General features: G+C 41.6%; 1 protein-coding gene across 1 annotated transcript in view; it reads right to left on the reverse strand.

Annotated features, from left to right (window-relative positions):
* Positions 1-2,237: 2,237 nt before the first annotated feature.
* The window catches only part of LOC101671676 (beta-galactosidase-1-like protein 2), a 74,657-nt gene continuing 59,144 nt past the window's right edge, over positions 2,238-17,750 (reverse strand). The window contains exons 10-17 of the mRNA XM_013062172.2: positions 8,374-8,520; positions 6,002-6,073; positions 5,198-5,285; positions 4,779-4,866; positions 4,305-4,416; positions 3,493-3,609; positions 3,319-3,382; positions 2,238-2,637 (exon numbers count right to left, since the gene is read on the reverse strand). Coding sequence (XP_012917626.1) covers positions 2,630-2,637; positions 3,319-3,382; positions 3,493-3,609; positions 4,305-4,416; positions 4,779-4,866; positions 5,198-5,285; positions 6,002-6,073; positions 8,374-8,520 — 696 coding nt within the window. The 3' untranslated portion in view covers positions 2,238-2,629. The remainder of the gene's footprint in view (positions 2,638-3,318; positions 3,383-3,492; positions 3,610-4,304; positions 4,417-4,778; positions 4,867-5,197; positions 5,286-6,001; positions 6,074-8,373; positions 8,521-17,750) is intronic.

Raw genomic sequence — 17,750 nt, forward strand, 5'->3', positions numbered from 1 at the left:
AAGAGAGAGAGAAAGGACATCTAGAAACCAGCTAAGTGTTTAGCAGATTACAGAACGGTTTCAGGTGCTCCACTCCCTTCCCAGACAGATTTGTGTTCCTAAGGCTAGACGTGTAGGAAGCTTATGGACAGAAATATTGCCTACTATACAAAGACATCTGTATTATATAGGAGAGGACAGACTTCTCTGTCAGTCCTCAACCTCTTCAACCCGCCCCTAGAAGAACAGAACCCGCACTTAGTTTTCCTGTTTGAGCTTTTTGACAGAATCTAGATGAAAATATTCAGTGTCACTAAATTTTGCTTGAGTATCTCCGTGTTTAACACTGATGGACCATAAAGATACAACAATTAAAGAAGGAGAAATATTCACACAGCAACTCACTTGGATAGAGAAATTGCATTTAGGCTATTAATTAACCTGGTATTTCACCCAAGGCACTAACTTCTGGTTATCTGCGGGGAAAAATAACATTAAATCGCCGTTAAAGCTTCTTCCAGTAAGATAGCATAGACTAGGTAAGAATATTTGACTGGCCTAAGTGTTGTCTATATTACCTGGGATCTTAAGGAATCATGAAGACCAGACACCAGTAATGCGCTGTGCCTCTTATAGCAACACACCATATTGTGCTAATTTATAGAGGTAAAGGGATAATATTAGTAAAAATGTCATGTGATTTTTCTTTTTAGTCTATCCCCTCTAGGACTTTAACCCCAGTTTACACTATGAATCCATTAATCTATGAGGATATTAGAATTTCTTTCAAAAGTAGTACAAAAAGAAAGAATAAACCTGTTTCTGTCATTCAGAACTAGGATTATGCAGAAGAAAAACAGAGTCATAGACTATTATCTTGAAGGAAGATTTCCCAGATTCTGTCATTGTTGCCTTTTATTTACAAAAGTTTAATCCCCAACTTCTAGCTCTTTCCTGTGAGGTAGGGAAAGCACCACTTCTGACTAGGAGAACCTGGTATGCTCTATAGGAGTGTTTCTCTCCTGGAGGGATTTTTGCCTCTAGAGGAAATCTGGGTAATATCTGCACACATTTTGGTTGTTGTAACTAAGAGGGTTGTGCTACCAGCATGTAGTGCATAGAGACCAGGGATGCTGTTCAACATCCTGCAATAGTCAGGCAGCCCCTGCCACACAGACTTGTCTGGCCCAAAAGAGTAACAGTCTTGAGACAGGCTGAGATCCTGCTCTATGACTAAGATGCTCAAAGTGTGGTCCTCAGACCAGCATTATTGCCATCACCTAGGAACTTGGTAAAAATGCAAATCCTCAGACCCCCCCCCCTAAGAACAACTGAACTAGAAATTCTGGGAAAGGAGACCAGCAATCTGTGTTTTAACAAGCCCTCCAGGTGATGCCCACACTAAGGCTTGTGCTCTATGGAAGTCAGAAGCAATGATACAGGACCACTGATACTTTCCAGATCTGGGTTATGGTGAAAGGAGAAACAAGAGATAGAGGAAGAAGCCCTGTTGCCAGCTTGCTCTTTCCTCCTTGGCAGGTTTGAACTGAGGGATGTGGCGGTGGGATGGAAAGTGAAGGAAGCATCAATCAGGGAGATCACGCTCTCCAACCTCCTTGGGCTATGGAAGTTCTGGTCCACATGGATACTGCTGGTCCCCTGGCTTTTGCAGATGCAAAGAGTGGACTCAGGATCTTGATTCTGGGAGGAATGCAGCCTCTTGCACAACTGAAATCTGGCTGTGATTCCTTATGGTCTTGGCTTGGAAGTCTCGACAGCCCTTGATGCAATGACAACTCACCTTCATCGTCACCCACTCTCCCAAGCTTCCCAGAAGCCTGTCAGCTAACCCCAGGGCCAGTTTATACCCTGCTGAAATTTGCCACAGTATAAAGTAAAGCTCCACAGATCTCCCCTTTGCCTGTCCAGACAGTCGATGCATCTCCAACACTTAAGTAGCTCCCTGTGCTCTCACTATGGCTCAGAAGGTCTGCAGCACCCAGAGGACTGGGAGTAAAACATGGACTCAGGAAGAGTAGCATATCAGGTACCAAAGATGGTAGTCAGGTGGTGGGTAAAGAATAATAAGGTGACAAGGAGGCACCAGACCAGGCAGTTGGTGTCATGAGTCTCAAAGAAGCAGGGCTTTCCCCTTGACTATAGAAAAGCCAGTGGTATGGTGTGGAATAAGAACTGGAGGGTAAAAGGAAAATATCTTTTTTAAAAAAATACATTGAAAACACAGAGTGTATGTGAACTGCATTAATGTTTACATTTTATTTGATTTCTTCAAAAGATCACTTTTGCTTCAAATTTACATTTGTGGGATCAAGTATTCTGAGCATCTCATTTTTTCAGCATTTTATTTGGTGGTCAAACAGCCTTTATTGTAGCAGTATGATAAAGGGTATGCACTAAGTAGGTCTATTTTGTAATGAGCATCAGAAAAAGGTTAGCTAACCTATGCCAAAAGAGGAACGTACTGGCAAATTAGGAAAAGGATGGTAAGCCCAAAGCAGGGACTGGGTAAGTGGAGAAGCCAGGGTAGTTTCCGCAACCGAGTTATCAGGATGGGTAGGTTACTCACAGCCCCACTGTTGAAGTGATTCATCTCAATCAATTTCATACATTATGTCACAACACTCAAGATTCAATATCCTGAAAAAGAAAGTCTGATTAATCTACTGTATGTCACATGCCCACCTGGCAGGGAAGGACACTTGCAGGTTAGAAGAAAGGGCAGTGTGATTATCAGTCCCACAAAGTCTCTAATGAAGGGAACAAGGGTGATTCTCCAAAAAGACCTCTGGATCCTGCTACCAACATAAGGATCAGGAAAGCTGGGCGTAAGACACAAATGGGCAGGCACAGACACTCTGCAACCTTCTCACCTGTGGTGACTGGGCCATGCAGTCCTCCCTTTGGCAACCTAAGAAATGGTACCAGGAAAAGTGCCTAGGAATGACCATACATGGCAGCACAAGAGAGAGCAGTAGGAAGTATATTTCAGAAAAGGCAAGAAGTGAAAAATGTTGGGACCTTGGTTTACAATGAAGGAGGGATCCAGACAGCACATTGGAAACATCTGGAAGGAAGGGAGGCCCCCAGGGAGCTGGGTTAAGTCTGTTAGAGTGAGCTAGTCAGGTCACTTGGAAATGGGAGGTGATGAGTATAGCTATACAAGGTAAAAGAGAAAACCTAGCTATCAAGCAAAGGCAGTGAGGAAGTGCTCAAGTTCCTGGGAGATAGTACATTCTGACTTCTTTATCTCTAGCTCAGCTAGAAAGACCCAGAAGGATTGACTCAGATGCTGCAAATTTACCCTCCTGAATATCATACCTAGACGAGATATGTTTGTGAATTGGATCTCCAGGCCAGGTTTAAACTCCTCAAACACAATGATCTGTGAAGAGAAAGGAGGTGGGGTGGCCATGAGATTCAAGTTCTGACTCGTTGCAAGGCAAAGGCCAAACAAAGTGGACTGGGATGAGGGAGGTGTAGGGGGGACCTTACCTCATTTGATCCAGGACGAAGCCAGGGTCCTGGAAGGTAAAAAGTCTCCTGGGGACCTATATTCCAGTAGCGTCCCAGATTCTTTCCATTGACGAATATTACACCTTTTGTCCAGCCCTGAAAAAGATTGGAATGAAGGATTCAAGACCTGAGTTCTAGATGTAATGACACTAGGATGAAGACACACACAACCCATAAATACATCTTATCACAGTCATAGATACACATAGATGGAGTGGATTACCACACATGGCCTTAAATGGAAGGTTACCTGGAGAGGTCTATGTTATTGCCCCTGGCCTGGGGTTGGCTCAACAACTAGGCCTCAAGAAAAAAGGTACTGTTTTCTAACTCGTCTGTCCCAAGTCAGGGAAGGGTCCTTCCATTGACCATCAGGCATTTACCAAAACATGCTGAGCCCCAAACAAAGTTTGAATTCTAGAATTTTGGGGTGGCTGTACATATGCATTAAAATCTCAACATCCCCACCACAGATTGGATGTGTGTTCTAAGGGGTTGAGGGTCTCAATGTCTTGGGTTATGTCTGGACATTTAGTGAACCACACTCACTAAATTCTTCATGTAGTAGATTTTACAGCTTCTGCACTAGAACATACTACTTATGCCTCTGTTGCATTTGTTAAGCATCTACTCCTCATTTTTGTCAACACCAGGGAAGGGACAGCCTCCAGAATGCTGTGGAGTGGCTGATGTCCTTTCACAGGATAGGGCCCATGTACCAAGGAGCTTTATCTCAAAGATCCTTTTCAGATGGGGGTGAGGGGAATAGGCAGGGGAGAAATATCACTAACCTCCATTTTTATGAAGGTGTCTCTGGGGTCATTACCAATTCTCAGGATACCAAGGAAGAAGGCAGGGCCCTGATGTTTGAATACAGCTGGTTTCCAGATGTTAGGAAGGTCCCTAAGAGGAAATCAAACACCAATGGAAAGGTCATGCCCTTCTTTGTATGTCAGCTGTGATTTTTGAGGTAAGTCCCCTTTGTGCCCAAGCCTGGCATTCCTCTTTGCCTCTAAGGGGATATGATGCAGAAAAAACAAACAAACAAAAAGATCAGCAGACCAGGAGTTGCATGAAGGAGGGAATGTTCATCACTCTGCCCCAGACAACTATGAAACTTGGGGTCATTTCCTTCAACACTGTGGGTCTCATCTCTCCTATCTGAAAACAAAGGAGGTTAATCTGCTTGGTCTCTGAGCTTCTTTCCATCTCTAAATCAGAACCATCTTTGATCAATCACCTTGAGTTGATGGTCTGGCACCCACCTTTGTATAAATTTAGTTTTCATATCCAGGCTATGGATTTTAAAATTTCTTAAAGGAGATTTGTTCAGGTAGATATCCCCAATTAAACCTACAAAAGAGGGAATAAAAGGAACATGAAGAAGGCAAGAAGGGATGTGAACACAGAGATGTAAACAGGTTGTGGCCAGGTCTCCCCCTGAAGGAAGATGTTTTCCTGCCTTTATCAAATGGTAGGTTTCTGCAAAATCTTACATAAGTTCTTCCTTCTGTTATACATGTACACTTCTTAGAGCATGCCTCTATGTCCAACATACAGCAGAGATACTGCTGTCCACTAAATCATACACCTGGCCATGACTGTCCAGCTTACAATAAGAGCAACAGGAATTTGATGCCTCAAGGTCTCAAACTTCTCCACCCTTGGAAGGAAGGAAGCCTACCTTTTCTCTCCTTATTGATGTCCTGCCCATAGGCAAGGCGGCCTTGATTCTCCACCAGGATCCTCAGTGTTGGGTTATCGTTGTAGACCTGTCCAAGATAGACGAGCCACAGTGAGTACCACTCAGAGAACTTTTCTGTAGACCTCTTAAGTCTTCTCTGAAACTCAGATGAGATTGTAAGCAGGGTGACTGACAGACAGCAGGCCTCAAAAGCCTGCAGAACTCCAGCCCTGGGTCAAGTAAACCCTTAGGTTCTTGCCCTTCCTACTTACTCCATACTCACCCTCACCCCCATACTAGGCCTTTCAGAAAACAGTCACTCGAACATTTCACTAGAGATTATTGAGGCAGGTGACAAACCTAGAACTTCTGAGCAGCAAATATCCAACAGGTTGAAGTTCTCCTCACCCAAAGCATATACACTTGTACTTTAGAAACACATCCAGGGGCGCCTGAGTGGCTCAGTGGGTTGGGCCGCTGCCTTCGGCTCGGGTCATGATCTCAGGGTCCTGGGATCGAGTCCCGCATCGGGCTCTCTGCTCAGCTCAGCAGGGAGCCTGTTTCCTCCTCTCTCTCTCTCTGCCTGCCTCTCTGCCTACTTGTGATCTCTCTCTGTCAAATAAATAAATAAAATCTTAAAAAGAAAAAGAAACACATACAGGTCTCCTGCATCTCTGCTGGGCTCTTATGCTGGGAACATTTCAAAGAACCGTGGAGGAGAAAATAAGCTATCACGAGGTCAGGCCACGTTTACAATTAAGCCAGGGTGCTGAAGTATTAGTTCATCAACACTAGATTATATACCATTTTCTTGGGAATAGTAAGCTGATCAGTAGAACGGTCGAAGATGCCTAAAAAGTTCTCATCCAAAAACACCTGCCAAAGAAAGAGGAGAGCACCATTAGGTCTTCATAAGGAAAGGGATTAAAATGGTCCATAGGAAAGCAAAGAAAAGGCAAGTTCTAGGAGAAGGATTAACTCTGTCTCATAGAATATTACAAGCGGACTATGAGTTGATAAAAATACAACATATTCAAAGCAGTACAGTTGTGAGATGTGTGAGGCAAAGTCTGGAGAAGGATGTTCCAATACCAAATCTGGGCCTTGCTGTACTATAGGGCAAGGAGAGAAGGAACAAAAATTTTTAAAAACTTGCAGGGAATGAGGGGAAAAGGAAGGTAGAGAATGAGTCTTGTGATTGAATGGATCTTGTGAAAGAAGTGATGATCACAGGGAAGATGGGACTCCAGATGCAGGAATCTGCCGGCCTTGCCTGCCTAGGTTCACTCTCATAATGGATACAGTCTTCCAGGTTTCCCCCGACCCTTATCTGAAGAGGCTGCTGCCACCACTGTTTCTCATTTTAAGAATGACCTGGACATAAATCCTTTTTTTCCCCTGTTATCTATTATACTGCTTCAGGCTCAGATAACGTCACCCAGAAGAATCTGCCCTAGCCATGCAGGACCACAGAAGGATAAAATTTGCTCCTTAGATTATTTGAGTCAGGTCATAATTTTCAAATGAAGTTTGACTAGGAAACTATAAAAATTAAAATCCACAGATTTTTAAAAAAGATTTTATTTATTTATTTGACAGATAGAGGTCACAAGCAGGCAGAGAGAGAAGAGGAAGCAGGTTCCCTGCTGAGCAGAGAGCCCCATGTGGGGCTCGATCCCAGAACCCTGAGATCATGACCTGAGCTGAAGGCAGAGGATTAACCCACTGAGCCACCCAGGCACCCCTAAAATCCACAGATATTAAAAACACAAATATTAATACTATACAAAACGCAGAATTTATATTTTAAGCTATTTAGAGTCTAATCACAAGGTTTAAATACACTATACAAGGATTAAATACACTATAATCATTTGTTGAACACCTACTGGCTGGAGCAAAGCATCACCAAGCTTAACACTAGCCATTGAGGAACTCAGAGAGTGACACAAATAAATTTTTAGGATACTCCAAAATAGCTAACATGGAACTGTAGGAAGAATGCCACGGAAGCACAGGGAAGAAAGTGACAAGTCCTGACCCACAGCCAAGTCCAGGCTATTTGGTGAAAATGATGATAGGGGACTGGGAAAATCAATAGAAGACTGTAGACAGGGGAAGAGTCATGCTGAGAATTTTATCTTGGGAAGGAAACTGGTGCCACTGTGAGGGAGGGATTTGACAAAGAGGAGGGGAAAAGTGAGCTATCTGAAAAAGGAAGATTGGTTATGAGACTCTAATAGTAGTAGAGGCAAGATTCAAAGAGACTTCTAAAGCCATGGTGGCATGGAGTTTGAGAGAAAACCCAGTGAGTCATACTGCAGCAAGCATGTGCCAGCTGAGAATAAGGTGTAGAGAGAGGATGAGGGGAACAGCATTTTCAGGTGGGGAGGCTGCAAGTCCATGATTGATATGAGGAGTACAGGATGAGGGTTATTTAGGAGGGTGATGAATTTGGTTTTGAACATGATGAGTACGAGGAACCAGCAGAACACATATCTAAGCAAAGAAAAATGTTCAGCAAGGAATTCTCAAGGAATCTAGGTCTGCAGCTCAGGATAATGAGGGGAGGGTTGGAGTTACCACCGGAAGTGCCTGAAACTTTGGGAGAAGATGACACAGGTAGCACAGAGAGGGCTTTTTGCAGGAGAATTTCACCAAGACCTGAGGAAACTCTGCTAGCTCTTAACTTGGAGTGAGATGGTGAAGTCTTTACCCTTGGCTCTGTTGTTTTCTAGTCAAATATCCTCTGAAAGTCATTTAACTTCTCTGAGATTTTCTCATTTGTCACAAATATCTTAGACGGGCGTTTTGAGAATTAAATGAGAGCAGCACATTGTAAGGTGCTGTGTAAATGTAGGGATTGCTGTGCAGTTAAGTACAGGGACTCCTGAAGCTCCTCTGGAGTCTCCTTTAAAGAACTCCATCAACTCCCATAAGGATTCAATGAATATGCTCCCTCCCTGGGAACTAACAGAAACCTCTGACCTATGACAACAGTAGCTCACATATCAAACATTTTACAAATGTTTGAACAAACAAGACAAAGGTTAAGAAACAGTGATGAATTTTTGAAAGTAAAAAAGATTTGACTGTCATGTAGATATTCACCTCAGCAACACAACCGGGTTTTACTAGCAGAGAAGTGCCACTGGGACCCATCCACTGTCCCTTACCTGACCTCGGTCTTTAACATGATTCTTTGTGGTAAGGAGGCCACTGGTGGTGATCACAGTCTCATAAAGTATGTATCCATAAGACTGACCATTCCCCTGGTTCACAGATAGCTCCTCCATGCAAATCGGCTTGACAGAGCTGATGGGCTGAGACAGAAACAGGAACAAAAACCAAGCTGAACATTCAGGCTTAGAGAGACAGATTTCAAAACCAAAACCCAAAGCCCACTTCTCCAGTGGAACTGCCCCCAAAGAGTCTTGAAGACAAATGTATAAAAAAGGAATATATAATGATAATCATGCTTAAGTGTCACATATTAATGTCCTTTTTAAAAACTAAAAGTTTTCCTAACCACCTTTATATTTCTCTACCTTGCTCATCAATTTATGATAAAGTCTGGACTAGACTCCTGATTTCAGGAACTCCATGCCAGCTGCTCCATACTCTATCATTGGTCATCTCTTCTTGTTCCTTCATATAGTAAAAGAAATCATCCTAACCCACGGTCTAACTGTGACTATCCATGGATCTGCCTATCTAACAGTGACCTAAAGCACTCAATATTTGTTAACCCTCGTGTCTGTTAGATTTTTCCTTCTAACAGAAGGAAAATGATTCATCCTTCATTTAGGGATGAAGATCCCTAAATGATTCCAATGTAGTATCTGCCAAACTGTATTTACCACATTTCCCCATCCTACTCTTTTTCCTGTCCAGAGCAACACCAACCATCCAGTCAAAAAGGTAAAAAGTATGTACAATGTCTCTTCCTTTTCCTCAATATCCCCAATCAACCAGTCATCACCTCCTTTAGAGTCTGACTCTAAATCTCTGTTTCACTAATCCTTCTTCACCTTCATTATCTAAGCTCAACTTCAGTAGCATTTTATTCATTTTCAGTGTTCTAGCATGGTCCCACTCTACTCCATCCCCTATTCAGCTACCAAAGGAATCTTTCTGATGCAAAATTGGTCATCTAATTCCCATGTCTTAAAATAGCTTCCATAACTTTCAGGGAAATGTTCAAATTTCCTAGCATAAAAACATGGGTTGGGGTGCCTGGATGGCTCAGTCAGTTAAGTATCTGCCTTGGTTCAGGTCATGGTCCCAAGGTCCTGGGATGGAGCCCTCCATCAGGCTCCCAGCTCAGCAGGAAGCCTGCTTCTCCCTCTGCCCCTCCCTCCAACTATGCTTGCCCTCCTCCTCTCTCTCTCTCTCTCTCTCTCTCTCAAATAAATAAGTAAAATCTCTAAACACACACACACAGAGACACATAAACACAAACACACACACACACACGGCTTTTCATGAGAAATACATGATCCTAGTCTGTGGAGCCGCATGGCCTGAAACATTCTGGAAGGACAAAGAAGACATCAAGAAGCTACCAGACTCATGTCTGACAAGAGGGCAACAGGGGCCAACTTAAAGGAGATAGGACAATTTGAATATCAAAAGGAATGACTGCAACAGGATCAAAGCATGTTAAATGTGTGTATGTGTGTGTGTGTGTGTGTGTGTTTAATAAACATATAATATATTTTTATCCCCAGGGGTACAGGTCTGTGAATCGCCAGGTTTACACACTTCACAGCACTCACCATAGCACATACCCTCCCCAATGTCCATAACCCCACCCCCCTTCTCCTAACCCCCCTCCCCCAAGCAACCCACAGTTTGTTTTGTGAGATTAAGAGTCACTTATGGTTTGTCGCCCTCCCAATCCCATCTTGTTTCATTGATTCTTCTCCTACCCACTTAAGCCCCCATATTGCATCTCCACTTCCTCATATCAGAGAGATAATATGATAGTTGTCTTTCTCCGATTGACTTATTTCGCTAAGCATGATACCCTCTACTTCCATCCACGTCATCACAAATGGCAAGATTTCATTTCTTTTGATGGCTGCATAGTATTCCATTGTGTATATATACCACATCTTCTTGATCCATTCATCTGTTGATGGACATCTAGTTCTTTCCATAGTTTGGCTATTGTAGACATTGCTGCTATAAACATTCGGGTGCACATGCCCCTTTGGATCAATACATTTGTATCTTTAGGGTAAATACCCAGTAGTGCAATCGCTGGATCATAGGGTAGTTCTAACTTCAGATTTTGAGGAACCTCCATGCTGTTTTCCAGAGTGGTTGCACCAGCTTGCATTTCCACCAGCAGTATAGGAGGGTTCCCCTTTCTCCACATCCTTGCCAGCATCTGTCATTTCCTGACTTGTTAATTTTATCCATTCTGACTGGTGTGAGGTGATACCTCATTGTGGTTTTGATTTGTATTTCCCTGATGCCGAGTGATATGGAGCCCTTTTCCATGTGTCTGTTGGCCATCTGGATGTCTTCTTTGCAGAAATGTCTGTTCATGTCTTCTGTCCATTTCTTGATTGGATTATTTGTTCTTTGGATGTTGAGTTTGCTAAGTTCTTTATAAATTTTGGATACTAGCCCTTTATATGATATGTCGTTTCAAATATCTTCTCCATTCTATCAGTTGTCTTTTGGTTTTGTTAACTGTTTCCTTTGCTGCACAAAGGCTTTTGATCTTGATAAAATCCCAATAGTTCATTTTTGTTCTTGCTTCCCTTGCCTTTGGTGATGTTCCTAGGAAGATATTGCTTCAGCTGAGGTCGAAGAGGTTGCTGCCTGTATTCTCCTCAAGGATTTTGATGGATTCCTTTCTCACATTGAGGTCCTTCATCCATTTTGAGTCTATTTTCGTGTGTGGTGTAAGGAAATGGTCCAATTTCATTTTTCTGCATGTGGCTATCTAATTTTCCCAACACCGTTTATTGAAGAGACTGTTTTTTTTCCACTGGACATTCTTTCCTGCTTTCTCAAAGATTAGTTGACCATAGAGCTGAGGGTCTATTTCTGGGCTCTCTATTCTGTTCCATTGATCTATGTGTCTGTTTTTGTGCCAGTACCATGCTGTCTTGATGACAGCTTTGTAATAGAGCTTGAAGTCCAGAATTGTGATGCCACCAACTTTGGCTTTTTTTTTTTTTTTCAACATTCCTTTGGCTATTCGAGGTCTTTCCTATTCCATATAAATTTTAGGGTTATTTGTTCCATTTTTTTTGGAAAAAATGGATGGTATTTTGATAGGAATTGCATTAAATGTGTAGATTGCTTTAGGTAGCATAGACATTTTCACAATATTTGTTCTTCCAATCCAGGAGCATGGAACATTTTTCCATTTCTCTGTGTCTTCCTCAGTTTCTTTCATGAGTACTTTATAGTTTTCTGAGTATAGATTCTTAGCCTCTTTGGCTAGGTTTATTCCTAGGTATCTTATGGTTTGGGGTGCAATTGTAAATGGGATTGACTCCTTAATTTCTCTTTCTTCTGTCTTGCTGTTGGTGTAGAGAAATGCAACTGATTTCTGTGCATTGATTTTATATTCTGACACTTTACTGAATTCCTGTACAAGTTCTAGCAGTTTTGGAGTGGAGTCTTTTGGGTTTTCCACATATAGTATCATATCATCTGCAAAGAGTGATAGTTTGACTTCTTCTTTGCCGATTTGGATGCCTTTCATTTCCTTTTGTTGTCTGATTGCTGAGGCTAGGACCTCTAGTACTATGTTGAATAGCAGTGGTGATAATGGACATCCCGGCCGCATTCCTGACCTTAGCGGAAAAGCTTTCAGTTTTTCTCCATTGAGAATGATATTTGCGGTGGGTTTTTCATAGATGGCTTTGATGATATTGAGGTATGTGCCCTCTATCCCTGCACTTTGAAGAGTTTTGATCAGGAATGGATGCTGTACTTTGTCAAATGCTTTTTCAGCATCTATTGAGAGTATCATATGGTTCTTATTCTTTCTTTTATTAATGTTTTGTATCACATTGATTGATTTGTGGATGTTGAACCAACCTTGCAGCCCTGGAATTAATCCCACTTGGTCGTGGTGAATAACCCTTTTAATGTACTGTTGGATCCTATTGGCTAGTATTTAGTGAGAATTTTTGCATCTCTGTTCATCAAGGATATTGGTCTGTAGTTCTCTTTTTTGTTGGGATCCTTGTCTGGTTTGGGGATCAAGGTGATGCTGGCCTCATAAAATGAGTTTGGAAGTTTTCCTTCCATTTCTATTTTTTGGAACAGTTTCAGGAGAATAGGAATTAGTTCTTCTTTAAATGTTTGGTAGAATTCTCCTGGGAAGCCGTCTGGCCCTGGGCTTTTGTTTGTTTGGAGATTTTTGATGACTGTTTCAATCTCCTTACTGGTTATGGGTCTATTCAGGCTTTCTATTTCTTCCTGGTTCAGTTGTGGTAGTTTATATGTCTCTAGGAATGCATCCATTTCTTCCAGATTGTCAAATTTATTGGCATAGAGTTGTTCATAGTATGTTCTTATAATTGTTTGTATTTCTTTGGTGTTAGCTAGGATTTCTCCTCTTTCATCCATGTTTTTATTTATTTGGGTCCTTTCTCTTTTCTTTTTGATAAGTCTGGCCAGGGGGATATCAATCTTATTAATTCTTTCAAAGAACCAGCTCCTAGTTTCGTTTATTTGTTCTATTGTTTTTTTGGTTTCTATTTCATTGATTTCTGCTCTGATCTTTATGTTTTCTCTTCTCCTGCTGGGTTTAGGGTTTCTTTCTTGTTCTTTCTCCAGCTCCTTTAGGTGTAAGTTAGGTTGTGTACCTGAGACCTTTCTTTTTTCTTGAAGAAGGCTTGAACCACTATATATTTTCCTCTCAGGACTGCCTTTGCTGTGTCCCACAGATTTTGAACCGTTGTGTTTTCAATATCATTTGTTTCCATGAATTTTTTAAATTCTTCTTTAATTTCCTGGTTGATCCATTCATTCTTTAGAAGGATGCTATTTAGTCTCCATGTATTTGGGTTCTTTCCAAATTTCCTCTTGTGATTGAGTTCTAGCTTCAGAGCATTGTGGTCTGAAAATTTGCAGGGAACGATCCCAATCTTTTGATACCAGTTGAGGCCTGATATAGAACGGAGGATGTGATCTATTCTGGAGAATGTTCCACGTGCATTAGAGAAGAATGTTATTCTTCTCTATTCAGAAATGTTCTGAATATATCCTTGATGTCCATCTGGTCCAGTGTGTCATTTAAGGCCTTTATTTCCTTGTTGATTTTTTGCTTGGATAATCTGTCTTATTTCGTGAGGGGAGTGTTAAAGTCCCCTACTATTATTGTATTATTGTTGATGAGTTTCTTTGATTTTGTTATTAATTGGTTTATATAGTTGGCTGCTCCCATGTTAAGGGCATAGATACTTAAAATTGTTAGATCTTCTTGGACAGATCCTTTGAGTATGATATAGTGTCCTTCCTCATCTCTTATTATAGTCTTTGGCTTAAAATCTATTGATCTAATATAAGGATTGCCACTCCTGCTTTCTTCTGATGTCCATTAGCATGGTAAACTCTTTTCCACCTCCTCATTTTAAATCTGGACGTGTCTTCGGGTTTAAAATAAGTTTCTTGTAGACAACATATAGATGGGTTTTGTTTTTTTTATCCATTCTGATACCCTGTGTCTTTTGATTGGGGCATTTAGCCCATTAATATTCAGGGTAACTATTGAGAGATATGAATTTAGTGCCATTGTATTGCCTGTAAGGTGACTGTTACTGTATATTGTCTCTGTTCCTTTAGGATCTACTACTTTTAGGCTCTATCTTTGCTTAGAAGACTTCCTTCAATATTTCCTGTAGAGTTGGTTTGGTGTTTGCAAATTCTTTCAGTTTTTGTTTGTCCTGGAAGCTTTTAATCTCTCCTTCTATTTTCAATGATAGTCTAGCTGGATATAGTATTCTTGGCTGCATGTTTTTCTCGTTTAGTGCTCTGAATATATCAATGCATTTTTTTCTGGCTTGCCAGGTCTCTGTGGATAAGTCTGCTGCCAATCTAATATTTTTACCATTTATGTTACAGACTTCTTTTCCTGGGCTGCTTTTAGGATTTTCTCTTTGTCACTATGACTTGTAAATTTTACTATTAGGTGACAGGGTATGGGCCTATTCTTGTTGATTTTGAGGGTGTTCTCTGCACCTCCTGGATTTTGATGCTTGTTTCCTTTGCCATATTGGGGAAATTCTCTCCAGTAATTCTCTCCAATATACCTCTGCTCCCCTCTCTCTTTCTTCTTCTTCTAGAATCCCAATTATTCTAATGTTGTTTCGTCTTATGGTGTCACTTATCTCTTGAATTCCCCCCTCATGGTCCAGTAGTTGTTTGTCCCTCTTTTGCTCAGCTTCTTTATTCTCTGTCATTTGGTCTTCTATATCACTAATTCTTTCTTCTGCCTCATTTATCCTAGCAGTGAGAGGTTCCATTTTTGATTGCACCTCATTAATAGCTTTTTTTATTTCAACTTCGTTAGATTTTAGTTCTTTTATTTCTGCAGAAAGGGCTTTTCTATCTCACGAGAGGGTTTCCCTAATATCTTCCATGCCTTTTTCGAGCCCGGCTAGAACCTTGAGAATCGTCATTCTGAACTCTAGATCTGACATATTACCAATGTCTGTATTGATTAGGTCCCTAGCCTTCAGTACTGCCTCTTGTTCTTTTTGTTGTGTGTGTGTGGTGAATTTTTCCTCCTTGTCATTTTGTCCAGATAAGAGTATATGAAGGAGCAAGTAAAATACTAAAAGGGTGGCAGAAACCCCAGGAAAATATGCTTTAACCAAATCAGAAGAGATCCCAAATTGTGAGGGGGAAGAAAGGGGATTAAAAGATGTTCAGAAAGAAAAAAGAAAAAAGTAAAAGAAAAGAAAAGAAATAATTAAAAAAAGAAAATGAATAAAGAAAAAAAAGAAAAAAATATATATATATATATTAGATAAACTAGTTTAAAAAAACGTTAAAAAAAGAAAAGGGTAAAAGTTTTTAAAAATTTTGCAGAAGAAGGGAAAAAAATTGAAAAAGAAGAAAAAATTAAATTAACTGCAAGACTAAAGGATCATGGCAAGAAAGCCATGAGAGATATGAATTTAGTGAATTCGTGCTTTGCTTTCTCCTCCTCTGGAATTCCACTGTTGTCCTTGGTATTGAAACTGCACTCCTTGGTAGGTGAACTTGGTCCTGGCTGGATTTCTTGTTGATCTTCTGGGGGTGGGGCCGTTGTAGTGATTCACAAGAGTCTTTGCCCCAGGCGGAATTGCTCCACCCTTACCAGGGGCCAGGTTGAGTAATCTGCTCAGGTTTGCTTCGGTGGCTTTTGTCCCCTGAGCGCTTTCCATAGAGTTCAGGAGGACTGAAATGAAAATGGCAACCTCCTAGTCTCCGGCCCGGAGGGGCTGAGAGCCCAGAGTCCCACTCCTCAGTGCGCCCACAGAGAACAGCACCCAATTATTCCCGTCTCCCTGGCCTCTAGCCGCACTCCAAGCTCACTGAGCCTGTGAATGGTTCAAGGTAACCCCGAGCTGAGAGCTCCCTCCTCAGCTCTGTCTCTGTAGCCGGCTTCCCTGTTCTAATACCTGTAAGCTCTGCGATACTCAGACACCACCGATCCTTCTGTGACCCTGCGGGACCTGAGGCCACGCTGACTCTGCGTGGGCTTCACCCTGGTTTAGCCTTTGGAGCGATGTCCCTCAGTGGAACAGACTTTCAAAAGTCCTGATTTTGTGCTCCGTTGCTCCGCCGCTTGCTGGGAGCCGGCCCCTCCCCCGCAGTCTATCTTCCCGTCGCTTTGGATTCACTTCTCCGCCAGTCCTACCTTTCAGAAAGGGGTTGATTTTGTTTCTAGAATTGCTGTTCTTCTTCTCTTCAATCTCCTTTTGGATTTGTAGTGTTTGCAATGTTTAGATAAGCTATCTAGATGATCTCCTGCTAGCTGGAGTAGTCTCAGCCTGCTACTTCTCTGCCATCTTGACTCCTCTCCGGTTTTTGGGTTTTTTTTTTTTTTTTTTTTGGTTATTTTTTGGTTTTTTTTGTTTGTTTGTTTTAAGTGTAAGTTTTCAGAATGATCTTGGGGAGATGGTGTCAGAAAGATTCTGACCTCACCTCCTTCCACAGACATATCAAGGCTATAGCTGCACATTGTGCACCTCACTCTGAAAATGATATGAAGACTGGCATAACTGATGTTCCACAGTTAGAGACATAAAAAGAAGGCCACACTGAGAGAGGTGGAAGGGGCAAGAAGCAATGGAATCAAATCCCTGGCATAGCAACTCACAAGCAGGAAGAGGATTCCAGGCATGGAGGTCATCCCTGAGGAGTGGAGGGGATCAAGCCCTCTATCAGACACCCTTGGTCCCAGAGACCTGTACCAAGAAGAACTCTGGCTTTGAAAATCAGCAGGACCTAATATCAGGAAAATCAAAGGTCAATAGGAAACCAAGTGTCTACCCATGTAGAGGCAGAATGTTGGTATCAGTTGGTCCAAGACCTAGCACAGAGGCAGCAGTTTGAAAAGCACCTGGGTTATACATAAAGATTTACTGTCTGATTTTAGAACATATGCCTGAGGGGTAAGGATCTGTAGAAGTTTCTCCTAGAATGGAAGAGCAGGTAGAAGCCATTTTTCTGGCCCTCCTATAGCCTAGATAGTCCTATTCTTGTGGAGCCATTTCTAACATTATCCATCGACCTTGCTAGCATGGCTTGACCCACCCTGGAATTCTCCTACAGACCAGATCTAGTAGGCACCCTTCCCACTACAGCCAGAGTCCAGAGATCAGAGTCCCCTCAGAGTGACAGTTGGCTTCCACCCCTGCTGGGCAGCCCTGGCCTATACCAGTGCCCCTCTAAAGCAATTCCTTGCCTGGGGAGGAGAGAGCCAGTCTTACAACTAATCTAGGACAAAAGAGTCAAGACTATACAAGAAGGAGGAGTCTCTTCAATAAATAGTGTTGAGGAAACCAGACAGCTACATGGAAAAGAATGAAACTGGACCACTCTTACATCACACATGAAAATAAACTCAAATTGTATTGATTAAATACCTAAATGTAAAACATGAAACTATAACACTCCTAAAAGGAAACATAGGCATTAAACTCTTGGACATCAGCCTTAGCAATATTTCTCTGGATCTATCTCTCCAGGCAAGGGAAGCAAAAGGAAAAATAAACAATGGAAACTATATCAAACTAAAAAGCTTCTATATAGAAAAGGAAACCCTTAACAAAATGAGAAAACAACCCACTGATTGGGAGAAGATATTTGCAAATGATATATCTGATAAAGGGTTAACATCCAAAAATACAAAGAACTTGTGCAATCATTATCAAAACCAAATAATTCAATCTAAAAATGGGTAGAAGATTTAAACGGACATTTTTCACAAAGCAGAAATACAGATGGCCAATACACACATGAAAAGATGTTAAATGTCTTTAATCACCAGGGAAGTGTAAATGAAAACCACCCTGAGGTGTCACCT

Source organism: Mustela putorius, unplaced genomic scaffold (genome assembly GCF_011764305.1).
Source record: "Mustela putorius furo isolate JIRA1106 unplaced genomic scaffold, ASM1176430v1.1 tig00000460_pilon_pilon_pilon, whole genome shotgun sequence".
Lineage (NCBI taxonomy): Eukaryota > Metazoa > Chordata > Mammalia > Carnivora > Mustelidae > Mustela > Mustela putorius.